The sequence below is a fragment of the Sphaeramia orbicularis genome, chromosome 17 (assembly GCF_902148855.1).
Source record: "Sphaeramia orbicularis chromosome 17, fSphaOr1.1, whole genome shotgun sequence".
Taxonomy (NCBI): Eukaryota; Metazoa; Chordata; class Actinopteri; order Kurtiformes; family Apogonidae; genus Sphaeramia; species Sphaeramia orbicularis.
Window position 1 is genome coordinate 1,271,917 of NC_043973.1, and position 14,104 is coordinate 1,286,020.

The 14,104-nt window shown below is 40.6% G+C and overlaps 1 protein-coding gene across 1 annotated transcript in view; it reads left to right on the plus strand.

The window, feature by feature from the left end:
* LOC115436826 (contactin-associated protein-like 4) overlaps nt 1-14,104 on the plus strand; it is a 262,042-nt gene that overhangs the window by 158,262 nt on the left and 89,676 nt on the right. Inside the window, exons 14-15 of the mRNA XM_030159784.1 lie at nt 6,160-6,322; nt 12,464-12,591. Of these exons, the coding sequence (XP_030015644.1) occupies nt 6,160-6,322; nt 12,464-12,591 (291 nt within the window). The remainder of the gene's footprint in view (nt 1-6,159; nt 6,323-12,463; nt 12,592-14,104) is intronic.

Here is a 14,104-nt window from a genome sequence, read left to right on the forward strand (position 1 = left end):
GGACTGTTTGTGTCCAGTGGACTGTTTGTCTGTAGTGGACTGTTTGTGTCCAGTGGACTGTTTGTCTGTAGTGGACTGTTTGTCTGTAGTGGGCTGTTTGTCTGTAGTGGACTGTTGGTCTGTAGTGGACTGTTGGTCTGTAGTGGGCTGTTTGTCTGTAGGGGGCTGTTTGTCTGTAGTGGACTGTTTGTCTAGTGGACTGTTGGTCTGTAGTGGACTGTTTGTCTGTAGTGGGCTGTTTGTCTGTAGTGGACTGTTTGTGTCCAGTGGACTGTTTGTCTGTAGTGGACTGTTTGTGTCCAGTGGACTGTTTGTCTGTAGTGGACTGTTTGTCTGTAGTGGGCTTTTTGTCTGTAGTGGACTGTTTGTCTGTAGTGGGCTTTTTGTCTGTAGTGGACTGTTTGTCTGTTGTGGACTGTTTGTCTGTAGTGGGCTGTTTGTCTGTAGTGGACTGTTGGTCTGTAGTGGACTGTTGGTCTGTAGTGGACTGTTTGTCTGTAGTGGGCTGTTTGTCTGTAGTGGACTGTTGGTCTGTAGTGGACTGTTTATCTGTAGTGGGCTGTTTGTCTGTAGTGGGCTGTTTGTCTGTAGTGGACTGTTTGTCTGTAGTGGACTGTTGGTCTGTAGTGGGCTGTTTGTCTGTAGTGGACTGTTTGTCTGTAGTGGACTGTTTGTCTAGTGGACTGTTGGTCTGTAGTGGGCTGTTTGTCTGTAGTGGGCTGTTTGTCTGTAGTGGACTGTTTGTCTGTAGTGGGCTGTTTGTCTGTAGTGGGCTGTTTGTCTGTAGTGGACTGTTGGTCTGTAGTGGGCTGTTTGTCTGTAGTGGACTGTTGGTCTGTAGTGGACTGTTGGTCTGTAGTGGGCTGTTTGTCTGTAGTGGGCTGTTTGTCTGTAGTGGACTGTTTGTCTAGTGGACTGTTGGTCTGTAGTGGACTGTTTGTCTGTAGTGGACTGTTTGTCTGTAGTGGGCTGTTTGTCTGTAGTGGACTGTTTGTGTCCAGTGGACTGTTTGTCTGTAGTGGACTGTTTGTGTCCAGTGGACTGTTTGTCTGTAGTGGACTGTTTGTCTGTAGTGGGCTTTTTGTCTGTAGTGGACTGTTTGTCTGTAGTGGGCTTTTTGTCTGTAGTGGACTGTTTGTCTGTTGTGGACTGTTTGTCTGTAGTGGGCTGTTTGTCTGTAGTGGACTGTTGGTCTGTAGTGGACTGTTGGTCTGTAGTGGACTGTTTGTCTGTAGTGGGCTGTTTGTCTGTAGTGGACTGTTGGTCTGTAGTGGACTGTTTATCTGTAGTGGGCTGTTTGTCTGTAGTGGGCTGTTTGTCTGTAGTGGACTGTTTGTCTGTAGTGGACTGTTGGTCTGTAGTGGGCTGTTTGTCTGTAGTGGGCTGTTTGTCTGTAGTGGACTGTTTGTCTGTAGTGGACTGTTGGTCTGTAGTGGGCTGTTTGTCTGTAGTGGACTGTTTGTCTGTAGTGGACTGTTTGTCTAGTGGACTGTTGGTCTGTAGTGGGCTGTTTGTCTGTAGTGGGCTGTTTGTCTGTAGTGGACTGTTTGTCTGTAGTGGGCTGTTTGTCTGTAGTGGGCTGTTTGTCTGTAGTGGACTGTTGGTCTGTAGTGGGCTGTTTGTCTGTAGTGGACTGTTGGTCTGTAGTGGACTGTTGGTCTGTAGTGGGCTGTTTGTCTGTAGTGGGCTGTTTGTCTGTAGTGGACTGTTTGTCTAGTGGACTGTTGGTCTGTAGTGGACTGTTTGTCTGTAGTGGACTGTTTGTCTGTAGTGGGCTGTTTGTCTGTAGTGGACTGTTTGTGTCCAGTGGACTGTTTGTCTGTAGTGGACTGTTTGTGTCCAGTGGACTGTTTGTCTGTAGTGGACTGTTTGTCTGTAGTGGGCTTTTTGTCTGTAGTGGACTGTTTGTCTGTAGTGGACTGTTGGTCTGTAGTGGACTGTTGGTCTGTAGTGGGCTGTTTGTCTCCAGTGGACTGTTTGTCTGTAGTGGACTGTTTGTCTGTAGTGGACTGTTTGTCTCCAGTGGACTGTTTGTCTGTAGTGGGCTGTTTGTCTCCAGTGGACTGTTTGTCTGTAGTGGGCTGTTTGTCTGTAGTGGGCTGTTTGTCTGTAGTGGACTGTTTGTCTGTAGTGGACTGTTGGTCTGTAGTGGGCTGTTTGTCTGTAGTGGGCTGTTTGTCTGTAGTGGACTGTTTGTGTCCAGTGGACTGTTTGTCTGTAGTGGACTGTTTGTGTCCAGTGGACTGTTTGTCTGTAGTGGACTGTTTGTCTGTAGTGGGCTGTTTGTCTGTAGTGGACTGTTGGTCTGTAGTGGACTGTTGGTCTGTAGTGGGCTGTTTGTCTGTAGGGGGCTGTTTGTCTGTAGTGGACTGTTTGTCTAGTGGACTGTTGGTCTGTAGTGGACTGTTTGTCTGTAGTGGACTGTTTGTCTGTAGTGGGCTGTTTGTCTGTAGTGGACTGTTTGTGTCCAGTGGACTGTTTATCTGTAGTGGGCTGTTTGTCTGTAGTGGGCTGTTTGTCTGTAGTGGACTGTTGTCTGTAGTGGACTGTTGGTCTGTAGTGGGCTGTTTGTCTGTAGTGGACTGTTTGTCTGTAGTGGACTGTTTGTCTAGTGGACTGTTGGTCTGTTGTGGGCTGTTTGTCTGTAGTGGGCTGTTTGTCTGTAGTGGACTGTTTGTCTGTAGTGGGCTGTTTGTCTGTAGTGGGCTGTTTGTCTGTAGTGGACTGTTTGTCTGTAGTGGACTGTTGGTCTGTAGTGGGCTGTTTGTCTGTAGTGGACTGTTGGTCTGTAGTGGACTGTTGGTCTGTAGTGGGCTGTTTGTCTGTAGTGGGCTGTTTGTCTGTAGTGGACTGTTTGTCTAGTGGACTGTTGGTCTGTAGTGGACTGTTTGTCTGTAGTGGACTGTTTGTCTGTAGTGGGCTGTTTGTCTGTAGTGGACTGTTTGTGTCCAGTGGACTGTTTGTCTGTAGTGGACTGTTTGTGTCCAGTGGACTGTTTGTCTGTAGTGGACTGTTTGTCTGTAGTGGGCTTTTTGTCTGTAGTGGACTGTTTGTCTGTAGTGGGCTTTTTGTCTGTAGTGGACTGTTTGTCTGTTGTGGACTGTTTGTCTGTAGTGGGCTGTTTGTCTGTAGTGGACTGTTGGTCTGTAGTGGACTGTTGGTCTGTAGTGGACTGTTGGTCTGTAGTGGACTGTTTGTCTGTAGTGGGCTGTTTGTCTGTAGTGGACTGTTGGTCTGTAGTGGACTGTTTATCTGTAGTGGGCTGTTTGTCTGTAGTGGACTGTTTGTCTGTAGTGGACTGTTGGTCTGTTGTGGGCTGTTTGTCTGTAGTGGACTGTTGGTCTGTAATGGACTGTTGGTCTGTAGTGGGCTGTTTGTCTGTAGTGGACTGTTGGTCTGTAGTGGACTGTTTGTCTGTAGTGGGCTGTTTGTCTGTAGTGGGCTGTTTGTCTGTAGTGGACTGTTTGTCTAGTGGACTGTTGGTCTGTAGTGGACTGTTTGTCTGTAGTGGGCTGTTTGTCTGTAGTGGACTGTTTGTCTGTAGTGGACTGTTGGTCTGTTGTGGGCTGTTTGTCTGTAGTGGACTGTTTGTCTGTAGTGGGCTGTTTGTCTGTAGTGGACTGTTTGTCTGTAGTGGACTGTTGGTCTGTTGTGGGCTGTTTGTCTGTAGTGGACTGTTGGTCTGTAGTGGACTGTTGGTCTGTAGTGGGCTGTTTGTCTGTAGTGGACTGTTGGTCTGTAGTGGACTGTTTGTCTGTAGTGGGCTGTGTGTCTGTAGTGGGCTGTTTGTCTGTAGTGGACTGTTTGTCTAGTGGACTGTTGGTCTGTAGTGGACTGTTTGTCTGTAGTGGGCTGTTTGTCTGTAGTGGGCTGTTTGTCTGTAGTGGACTGTTGGTCTGTAGTGGACTGTTTGTCTGTAGTGGGCTGTTTTTCTGTAGTGGACTGTTTGTCTGTAGTGGACTGTTTGTCTAGTGGACTGTTGGTCTGTAGTGGGCTGTTTGTCTGTAGTGGGCTGTTTGTCTGTAGTGGACTGTTGGTCTGTAGTGGACTGTTGGTCTGTAGTGGACTGTTTGTCTGTAGTGGGCTGTTTGTCTGTAGTGGGCTGTTTGTCTGTAGTGGACTGTTGGTCTGTAGTGGGCTGTTTGTCTGTAGTGGACTGTTGGTCTGTAGTGGACTGTTTGTCTGTAGTGGGCTGTTTGTCTGTAGTGGACTGTTTGTCTGTAGTGGACTGTTGGTCTGTAGTGGACTGTTTGTCTGTAGTGGACTGTTTGTGTCCAGTGGACTGTTTGTCTGTAGTGGGCTGTTTGTCTGTAGTGGACTGTTGGTCTGTAGTGGACTGTTGGTCTGTAGTGGGCTGTTTGTCTGTAGTGGACTGTTTGTCTGTAGTGGACTGTTGGTCTGTAGTGGGCTGTTTGTCTGTAGTGGACTGTTGGTCTGTAGTGGACTGTTGGTCTGTAGTGGACTGTTTGTCTGTAGTGGACTGTTGGTCTGTAGTGGACTGTTGGTCTGTAGTGGACTGTTGGTCTATATTGTGTCCAGGTCCACATGTTGTTCTGGGTTCATGTTGGAACTGTATGTCGTGAACGTTATAAAAACTGAAGCCAAATTCCTTGTATGTGTTCACATACTTGGTCAATAAAGCTGATTCTGATTCTGATTTAATTATTCCCGTATCTACTTCATCAGAATTTTTTTATAGTTTTCTCCACATAATGCCTCATCTGTAGATTTCTGTACAATTCCCGGTTGTTTAAACCAGGACTGTCAAACTCATTTTAGTTCAGTTCCACATTCAGCTAAATTTAATCTGCAGTGGGCCGAACCAGTAAAATAATTACATAATAATGTAGAAATAATGTCAACTCCAAACTTTTCTCTATGTTTAAGAGCAAAAACAGTTAATTTACATTATGAAAAGGTTTACATCTATAAACTATCCTTTAAAACAATGTGACTAACATTAACAAACTGAAAAAATAAGTGTAATTTTAACAATATTCTGCCTCAGTTTATCATTTACACATGTACATTACATTATAATATAACAAACACACAAAACATTTAATAACAGGCAGAATCTTGTTAAAATTGTACTGACTTCTCTTAAGAAATTTCAGGTTGTTCATATTTGTTCAGGTTATTCACATTTGTTGTAAAATTATACTTCGTTTTAGTGTAAATACATGAAAATTTTTACTTTTACAAAGAGAAAAATTTTGAGTTGTCATTATTTCTATGTTATTATGATAGTATTTGACTGAATCCCACCCACTTGAGATTGAATTGGTCTGAATGTGGAACCTGAACTAAAAGGATTGTTAACATCTAGAGCAGGGCTGTCAAACTCATTTTAGTTCAGTTCCACATTCAGCTAAATTTGATCTGCAGTGGGCCGAACCAGTGAAATAATAACAGAATAATATATAAATAATGTCAACTCCAAACTTTCTGTTATAGAGCGAAAAAAGTAAATTTACATTATGAAAAGGTTTCCATCTACAAAGTATCTTTTCAAAAGACGTGAAGAACATGGACAAACTGAAAAAATCAGTGTAATTTTAACAATATTCTGCCTCAGTTTATCATTTCCACATGTACATTAGAACTGACAGATCACAGTGGATCTACAAACACACAAAACATTTAATAACAGACAGAATAGTGTTAAAATTATACTTACTTCTCTTCAGACATTTCAGGTTGTTCATATTTGTTCAGGTTATTCACATTTTTAGTGAAATTATACTTTGTTTTAGTGTAAATACATGAAAATATTTACATTTACATAGAGAAACATTTGGAGTTGTCATTATTTCTATGCTATTATGATCATATTTTACTAAATCCCGTCCACTTTAGATTGAATTGCTCTGAATGTGGAACCTGAACTAAAAGGATTGTTAATATTTCAGTGTCATTTTTGCATTTCACAAATTCATCCCTACGGCCGGACTGGACCCTTTGGCGGACTGGATGTTTGACACCTGTGGTTTAAACCATATTGGGTTTTTAGATCCTGAAAACTTTTAATAACCTTCTTCTGGAACGTAGTATTTTTTTAAAAAAAGACAAACTTCCCAGAAGCTGTTGGAATATCGAGTGAGTCCCAGTCACAGTGTGCGTCTGTCAGCTGTTGTGTTGTGTGTGTGTGTGTTTCAGAGGGTTCTCCGTTCAGCTGGTGGTTCGGCGGTCCCGGTTCCGGTCATCCTCAGACCTACTGGGGCGGAGCTCAGCCAGGCAGCCAACAGTGTTCCTGTGGTCTCCATGGCGACTGCGTGGACCCACAACACTACTGCAACTGCGACGCCGACCGCAGCCAGTGGTAAAACTACACACACACTGAATACAACAGATGGAATGACAGGAAAAGAGACCAGGTTTCCCAACTGTCAGATGGTTTGGACCGTCTGTGCAGACTGGTTCAGTACATACACTCATACACAGCTGTGTTTAGACTGAGTTTCAAAGGTTCAGTTTGATATTTAGTCAGATCTACTGGTGACACTGCAGGTTTTAATCAACCACATTCTCCCTTAGCCTCATCTACAGTTCACTCTGGGCTTTTTAGTTCAGGGGATTTGAACCCATCAAGACCCAGTGGAACTTTTATGTCAGTTCCCAAGGGCATTTTTCTCTCTATTTAACCTTTCTTAAGCGATTTATCGGATTTACACACCTAGATTTCTCCCCAGCGCTCCGATGTCTTCACACATGTATGCAGGTTAATCGGATTTATTTCATAAAACTGAACAAAAATCGAGTAAAATAATGAAAAAAATGAACAAAACGACATGTGCAAATGTTGTAACTAGTTGTAGACGGAACAAATTAAGAAGGAATTCATATGAAAGAAAAAGAACAAAAATTGGGCAAAATAATGAAAAAAATAAACAAAACTGAACAGAAATTGACAAGATAATGAAAAAATGAACAAAACTGATATGTGCAAATGTTGTAACTACTTATAGACACAACTAATTAAGAAGGAATTCGAATGAAAGAAAACAAACGAAAACCGAGCGAAATAATGAAAAAAATTAACAAAACTGAACAGAAATTGACAAAATAAAAATAATAATAATAATAATAAATAAATAATAATAATAATAAAAAATTAACATAACCGATTGTAAAACGAGCAAAATAATGAAAAAAATTAACAAAACCGACATGTGCAAATGGCGTAACTAGTTGTAGACGGAACAAATTAAGAAGGAATTCGTATGAAAGAAAAAGAACAAAAATCGAGGAAAATAATGAAATAAATGAACAAAACTGAGCAGAAATCGACAAAATATTGAAAAAAAATCAACAAAAGCGATATGTGCTAATGTCGTAACTAGTTGTAGATGGAACAAAGTAAGAAGGAATTAGTATGAAAGAAAACAAACGAAAACCGAGCGAAATAATGAAAAAATTTAACAAAACTGAACAGAAATTGATTAAAAAAAAATGAAGAAAACTGAATAAAAATCGAGCAAAATAATGAAAAAAAGGAACAAAACTGAACAGAAATCGACAAAATAATGACAAAAATGAACAAAACCAAACGAAAATCCAGCAAAATAATGAAAACAATGAACAAAACCGACGTGCAAATGTTGTAACTAGTTGTAGATGGAACAAATTAAGAAGGAATTTGAATGAAAGAAAAAGAACAAACATCGAGCAAAATAATGACAAAAATGAACAAAACTGATATGTGCAAATGTCGTAACTAGTTATAGACATAACTAATTCAGCAGGAATTTAAACAGGTTGTAGAAATCCACTGGATTTTTGTCCAGATGAATGTAAAGATAGTTTAGCAGCAGCTGGAGGGTTCAAATTCCAACTGTCTGAACTATTAGGGTTCAAATACACAAAGAAATGAAGCCCAGACTAAGAACAGTGGGTTTAGACAAATATAAGCCCTTTAAACACTGGAACCAGAAGATTCCAGTCAGATACAAGACATGTTTGGGCTTTATAGTTGTTTGAATGAAAGAAAACGAACGAAAATCAAGCAAAATAATGAAAAAAATGAACAAAACTGAACGAAAATTGAGCAAAATATTGAAAAAGAAAAAGAACAAAACTGAATGAAAATCCAGCAAAATAATGAAAAAAATGAACAAAACTGATATGTGCAAATGTCGTAACTAGTTATAGACATAACTAATTAGGCAGGAATTTAAACAGGTTGTAGAAATCCACTGGATTTTTGTCCAGATGAATGTAAAGATAGTTTAGCAGCAGCTGGAGGGTTCAAATTCCAACTGTCTGAACTATTAGGGTTCAAATACACAAAGAAATGAAGCCCAGACTAAGAACAGTGGGTTTAGACAAATATGAGCCCTTTAAACACTGGAACCAGAAGATTCCAGTCAGATAGAATACATGTTTGGACTTATAGCTGTTACTATAATCCTTTAGGGTTAGGATTCTGTATAAAAAACCCAAAACAAACACAACATGGTTTTCAGATGTCTGGATTTCAGTTTTGTTCACTTCTTTGTCAAACAGACAAAAACCACAGTTAACAGTTAAAAACTGCAGAGAAAAGCCTCGGAGGCTTTTCCTGTGTTCTCAGTAATCTTGCCGGGTCGTCACGTCTCACTTCCTTGCTCCTCTCATTTCCTCCAGCCCAAACTGAGCTACAGCACCAGTTCTATTTATACTGACTGGATCTGGTTGGGCTCTTTAATATTTCATCAGATCCAAAGTGCTTATTGGTGCTTCTGCTGGTCTTTAGTCTGGGTTGTGTTTAGACTGAGCAGACCGAACCTGTGGGCGTAAACGGACAGGAGGGTTCATGCTCTCAGATAAATAGCTGTTCCAAAACCTGCCGTGGATGAGTGTGAGGATGGTTGTAATTTGATTTTCTCCCAGAGATTGCACCTTCAGACTGCAGCGTTTGCATCAGCTGCTGCCCAAATGGAATGTTTCCACCAGAGTGATGTAAACATTTACACACACACCAACAAATGAGTCCAAGCGCTGAGCAGAGGTTAGTGGTTGTCACTGCTGCGTATTTCTGTAGCTTCTGCCTTCCCTGTTTTCCTGTTTTTTACGTATTTATCTGTGAACATCCACCAGGTCAGAGGTAGTGACCTGTTTTTAGAGAAGAGTTAAGGTTAGAGTCTGAGGAGAAGAGCTGGTGTTCACAGGCTCATGTGGACATACGACCCAACTAGGGCTGTAGGAAAATATGGGTTCTGCAATATATCACAGTATTTCATTTAACAATACTGTATCAATATTAAAAAGTACTGTATCGATATTTTTAGGTATTTATTTGCAGATATTGTGGGGGTTCATTTTTGGTTTTCTTTTTAGTTGATATTTTATTTATTCTTATTCAACACTCTTTTATTCCCTCCACCAAGGAGGTTCTGTTTTTGTCAGCGTTGGTTTGTCTGTCCGTGTGCAAGATAACTGAAAAAGTTCTGGAGGGATTTGGATGAAAATTTCAGGAAATGTTGATACTGGCATAAGGAACAAATGATTACATTTTGGTGGTGGGGGGGCACGGGGGCCCACTGATCTGCCTTGGCGGAGGTCTGCGCTCTCCGAGTGCTTCCAGTTAATAATGTTGGTTCCTTTGTTGGGATTGAACTCAAATTCTGTTCTGATGTTAGTTGTGAACTAATAGAATCTGAACATGTGAACAGGATCTGAAACTGGAATGTCTGTAAAACAGAATTTCAGTTTGAACACAGGAACATTTGGTGATAGAACATTAGATCCTGTTGGAATCAAATAAAAATGCGTTTAGTATTTGTGCAGATTTCTGGTGGAATTCAATTCTTCAAGAAAATAATCATTTAAAACAAGAAATAAACAAAAAAATTGCCTTTTTAACAGTATCATGATATATCGTGATATATCGTATCGTGATCCTAGTGTGATTTGTATGGTATCACCAGATTCTTGTCAATACACAGCCCTAGTCCTAACCCCTTGGCTTTCATCTTTGATGCTTGGGGGGGGGGGGGGCAGCTCAGTGCCATGTTGGGTCATTTTCATCTTTGCTTCCTAGTCGTGCAGTTTTAACCTGATGGAAAGGTGCTGCCCCGTCCACTCATGCTCAGTGGTTGGAGGACCTCATGTCTTGTCTTGGTCTGGAACAAATCTGCTATTCTCTTCACTTCTCTGATGTGAAATTTGAGAAGATACGAGGCCCCTTTATGACTTATTTCCACAACTCAAAAAGACCCTCTGCCTTCTGCAAACTCTAATTACTGTACTTTCCAGGTTATAAGTCACACCTGACTATAAACCACAGGTGTCCACGTTGGAACATGAGATATTTCCACAAAAAGATGGTAAACAGATTATTAAAATATTTATTTCCATACCTTCACTGCTTTTTTCCAAACAGTGCCTGGAACACAGCAGGTTCAGAAACCCACAACAGTCACTGGTCTCTCTCTTCCTCTTCTTCTGCTCATTAAACCACTGCAGTCGTCTTCTTCAGTGTTCTTCAGTTGAACATCCTCAGAGGCTCCGTCACACTCCTTCTACGTCTCTCTTCCGTTGTCTCTCTCATTGTCTCTTCGTGCTGCAGCTGTTTCCTTCTTCACAGACACATCCATTGCTTTTCACGTCAAAGCTGCATCAGATGCATTTCTTTGTGTGTTTTCCATGATGAGAGTTTGTGCAAAATGTTTGTTCAGAGTTCAGTTTAAAACTTGTCCTCTTCATCACCTCTTCCACCTGTCTGTCTCACTTTTGTGCTTCCTGCTAGATCGCCCCCTGGAGGCTGTTAGCCTCTAATAATGTATACTGGAGCCGCATCATTGGATAAGCCGCAGGGTTCAAAGAGTGAGAAAAAAGTAGCGACTTATAGTCTGAAAAATACGGTAACACCCAGCTCATTATTTCATTTATTGTATCATGTGGGCAGTAAATCAATGGTCCTCGTTTTTCTTTTTTTCTTTTCTTTTTTTTTTTTTTTTTTTGGGGGGGGGGGGGGTCCTTTTTTATTTTTATTTTAAATTTTTGGTTTTATTTTGGTGGTTGGGAGTTTGATGTTTGTTTTCTGTTTTGAAAAACTTTGTCTTTAATTGAACATGTATTGTATCTCTTCCTTCACTCCAGAAAATCAATAAAAAAAAAAAAATTGATTTAAAAAGGTTAATTTGGTCATAATATCTAATGCAGGGGTGTCAAACATGCGGCCCGGGGCCAAAACCGGCCCACCAAAGGCTCCGATCCAGCCTGTGGGATGAAATTCATTTATTCAGATCCCCATTAGCAACTGAATCATTTTTTGCTATTCTTGCTGGGGTCTCCTCTACATTCCATTACAATTTTAATTATTTACATTAATCTTACACCATTCATGCTCACACCCACATGCATGCGCGTGCACACACACACACACACACACACACACACACACACACACACATATATATACAACAGCCCAATGCAATAAAAATAAACAAAATAAGTACTATACATTTGTACTCCTTCCCCAAACAACAGCTGTCTGGTACAAATCATAAGACACCTTTCAATATTATCAATACTCTTTCCATTTCATGCCTGTTGTGTAAACAAGAAAAGTTTTAATTTCTTTTGAAAACATTTTCTGTTATTTTCCAACAACACAAACCCTGGCAGTTCCATTCCATTCCATGCATCCATGGCCCCATAAAAACCAGTCCACTGTATCTCATGTGTTCTGCCTGAAGGCAGAGCACACTGTGCTTCACTGGTTTGTCTTGTACCATAATTATGTTGATCAGCAAAAAAATGACAGTTTTCTGTGAATAATTTCTGGAGTTTGTGTTGCTATAGTGTTACGAATAAATGATAATAAAAAAGTGAAATTGTGAAATGCAAAAAATACACTGAAGATATGAACAGTCAGTTTAGTTTAGTTTAGTTTAGGGGCCATAGAAAGCCCCCCCCCCCTTTGGTGTCGAGTGGGTCAGATCAGTAAAATACTGTCATAATAACCGACAAATAATGGTAGCTGCAAATTTCTCTTTGTTTTAGTGTAAAAAAAAGTGACATTACATGAAAATGTGTAAATTTACAAACTGTCCTTTCACAAAAAATCTGAATAACCTGAACAAATATGAACAACCTGAAATGTCTAAAGAGAAGTCAGTGTAATTGTACCGATCTTCTGCCTGTTTTTAAATATTTTGTGCATTTGTTGATCCACTGTGATCTGTACGATGTAATGAACATGTGGAAATGATAGAACAGAGACAAACATTATTAAAACTGTACCTTTTTCTTAGGTAATTTCAGGTTGTTCAGGTTATTCCAGCTTTTTAGAGGATATTTTGTAAATGTAAACATTTTCATAATGTAAATTTACTTTGACACTAACTTCACTGCTCTTCTTTTCCTGGTCCGGCCCACTTCAGATCAGATTGGTCTGAATGTAGAACCTGAGCTAACATGAGTCTGACGTCCCTGATCTAATGTGTCCATGTTTTTGTTTCTTCTTTCCATCCTCCAGGACTGAAGACTCTGGTCTGCTCACCCATAAGGCGAGCCTCCCTGTCCGCTCCCTGGTTCTGGGGGACGTCCACAGGCCCGGCTCAGAGGCCGCCTACAGGGTGGGGCCCCTCAGCTGTCGTGGAGACAGTAAGTCTGCTCATGTCAAAACACATGATTATCTCCTCCAGGAGGTAGTGTGATCACTTTGCTTTGTGTGTTTGTTTGTTTGTTTGTGTGTTTGTTTGTTTGTTTGTGTGTGTGTTTGTTTGTTTGTTTGTTTGTTTGTTTGTTTGTGTGTTTGTTTGTGTGTGTGTTTGTTTGTTTGTTTGTTTGTTTGTTTGTGTGTGTGTTTGTGTGTTTGTTTGTGTGTTTGTTTGTTTGCTTGTTTGTTAGCAACTTTAGTGTAAAACTCTTCCACCCATCCTTCCCAAATCTTCCCCACAGATAGGCCTAGGCCCTGGGACCAACCCATTACATTTTGGTCCCATTAGGCCAAAGTTCAAGGTCACAGCAAGGTCACAAAATCTACAATTTTCCATCTGTCATCATTGAGCAATTTTTTATAATTTATAATTTTTCCTAAAAAATTCAAAATGACTCTGATTAGCCTCCAACTGGATCCACCTGTAGCTTAGAACAATCTCTTGTATCTGGAACTAAATTGTCCACATCCACTGTGGAACGTGGACTCTATGAACATTTACATTTAACATTGAAAATCCCATTTATGACACATTTTTCATTATGACTCAACAAATATTGATTGAAATTGAATCTAATTGGACAGACACATGACTGGTACCAAGCTTCCACTTGTTCTGCTGTATGGAACAACCTGGAAACTGTTGAATTTAAACAGAAGTATCCGATCCACACATGCACACTGTTCGTGGTGCTTGGCGGAGGTTTGCGTTCTCTGAACGCTTGTTAGATACAAGTTTTCTTCCAAAAATTTAAGAGCAAGAAATATACTCTAAACTCTGACCCCCCCCCCACCCCACCCTTCCCCACCCCCCTCCCAGGGACTGCTCCAGCCACTTTAACTGCATCTGGAACTTAATAACTCATCTGTCACTTTACTGTTGTTTATTGTCTCTTCAATCCCTTGCTGTTTATAGTTATATTCTCTGTTTGTGCTCATATTCTGTGTTTTTAGTTATATTCTGTTTTTTATGTTCCTTGTTGCACCATGGTTCTTAGACTTCTGTGTTTCAGTTTTTCTTTTAGACTTTACATTTTGATCTGAAACTAATTTTAAAGCCTGAAACCACCCCAGACCATGATGTAGACCAGTGGTTCTGAACCTGGGCTGTGTGCCCCCCACAAGGGGACGTGAGGCTTTCTCTACATTGACGTTACCAGTTGTAAAAAATATATGTGAGCATGTTAAGGTGTTACGCTCGGTCTAGGGGTTACTGAGACACAACATGGTGTGAGACTCCCCTCCCTCCATGTCCCTAAACAAAACAGGAGCAAGCTAACAAAATAAATGACCAGCAATCACACAACTGCAATTTGAGATATTTATTTACATGATAAGAAAATTAGATCAGGTAGGGAATCAAAGCAACAAACAGAATAATACTCCAAGCACACTACACTGACCTACAAACACAAACCAAGGAAACCAAAGTACATCAGTCTTACCTATCCTCCTAAC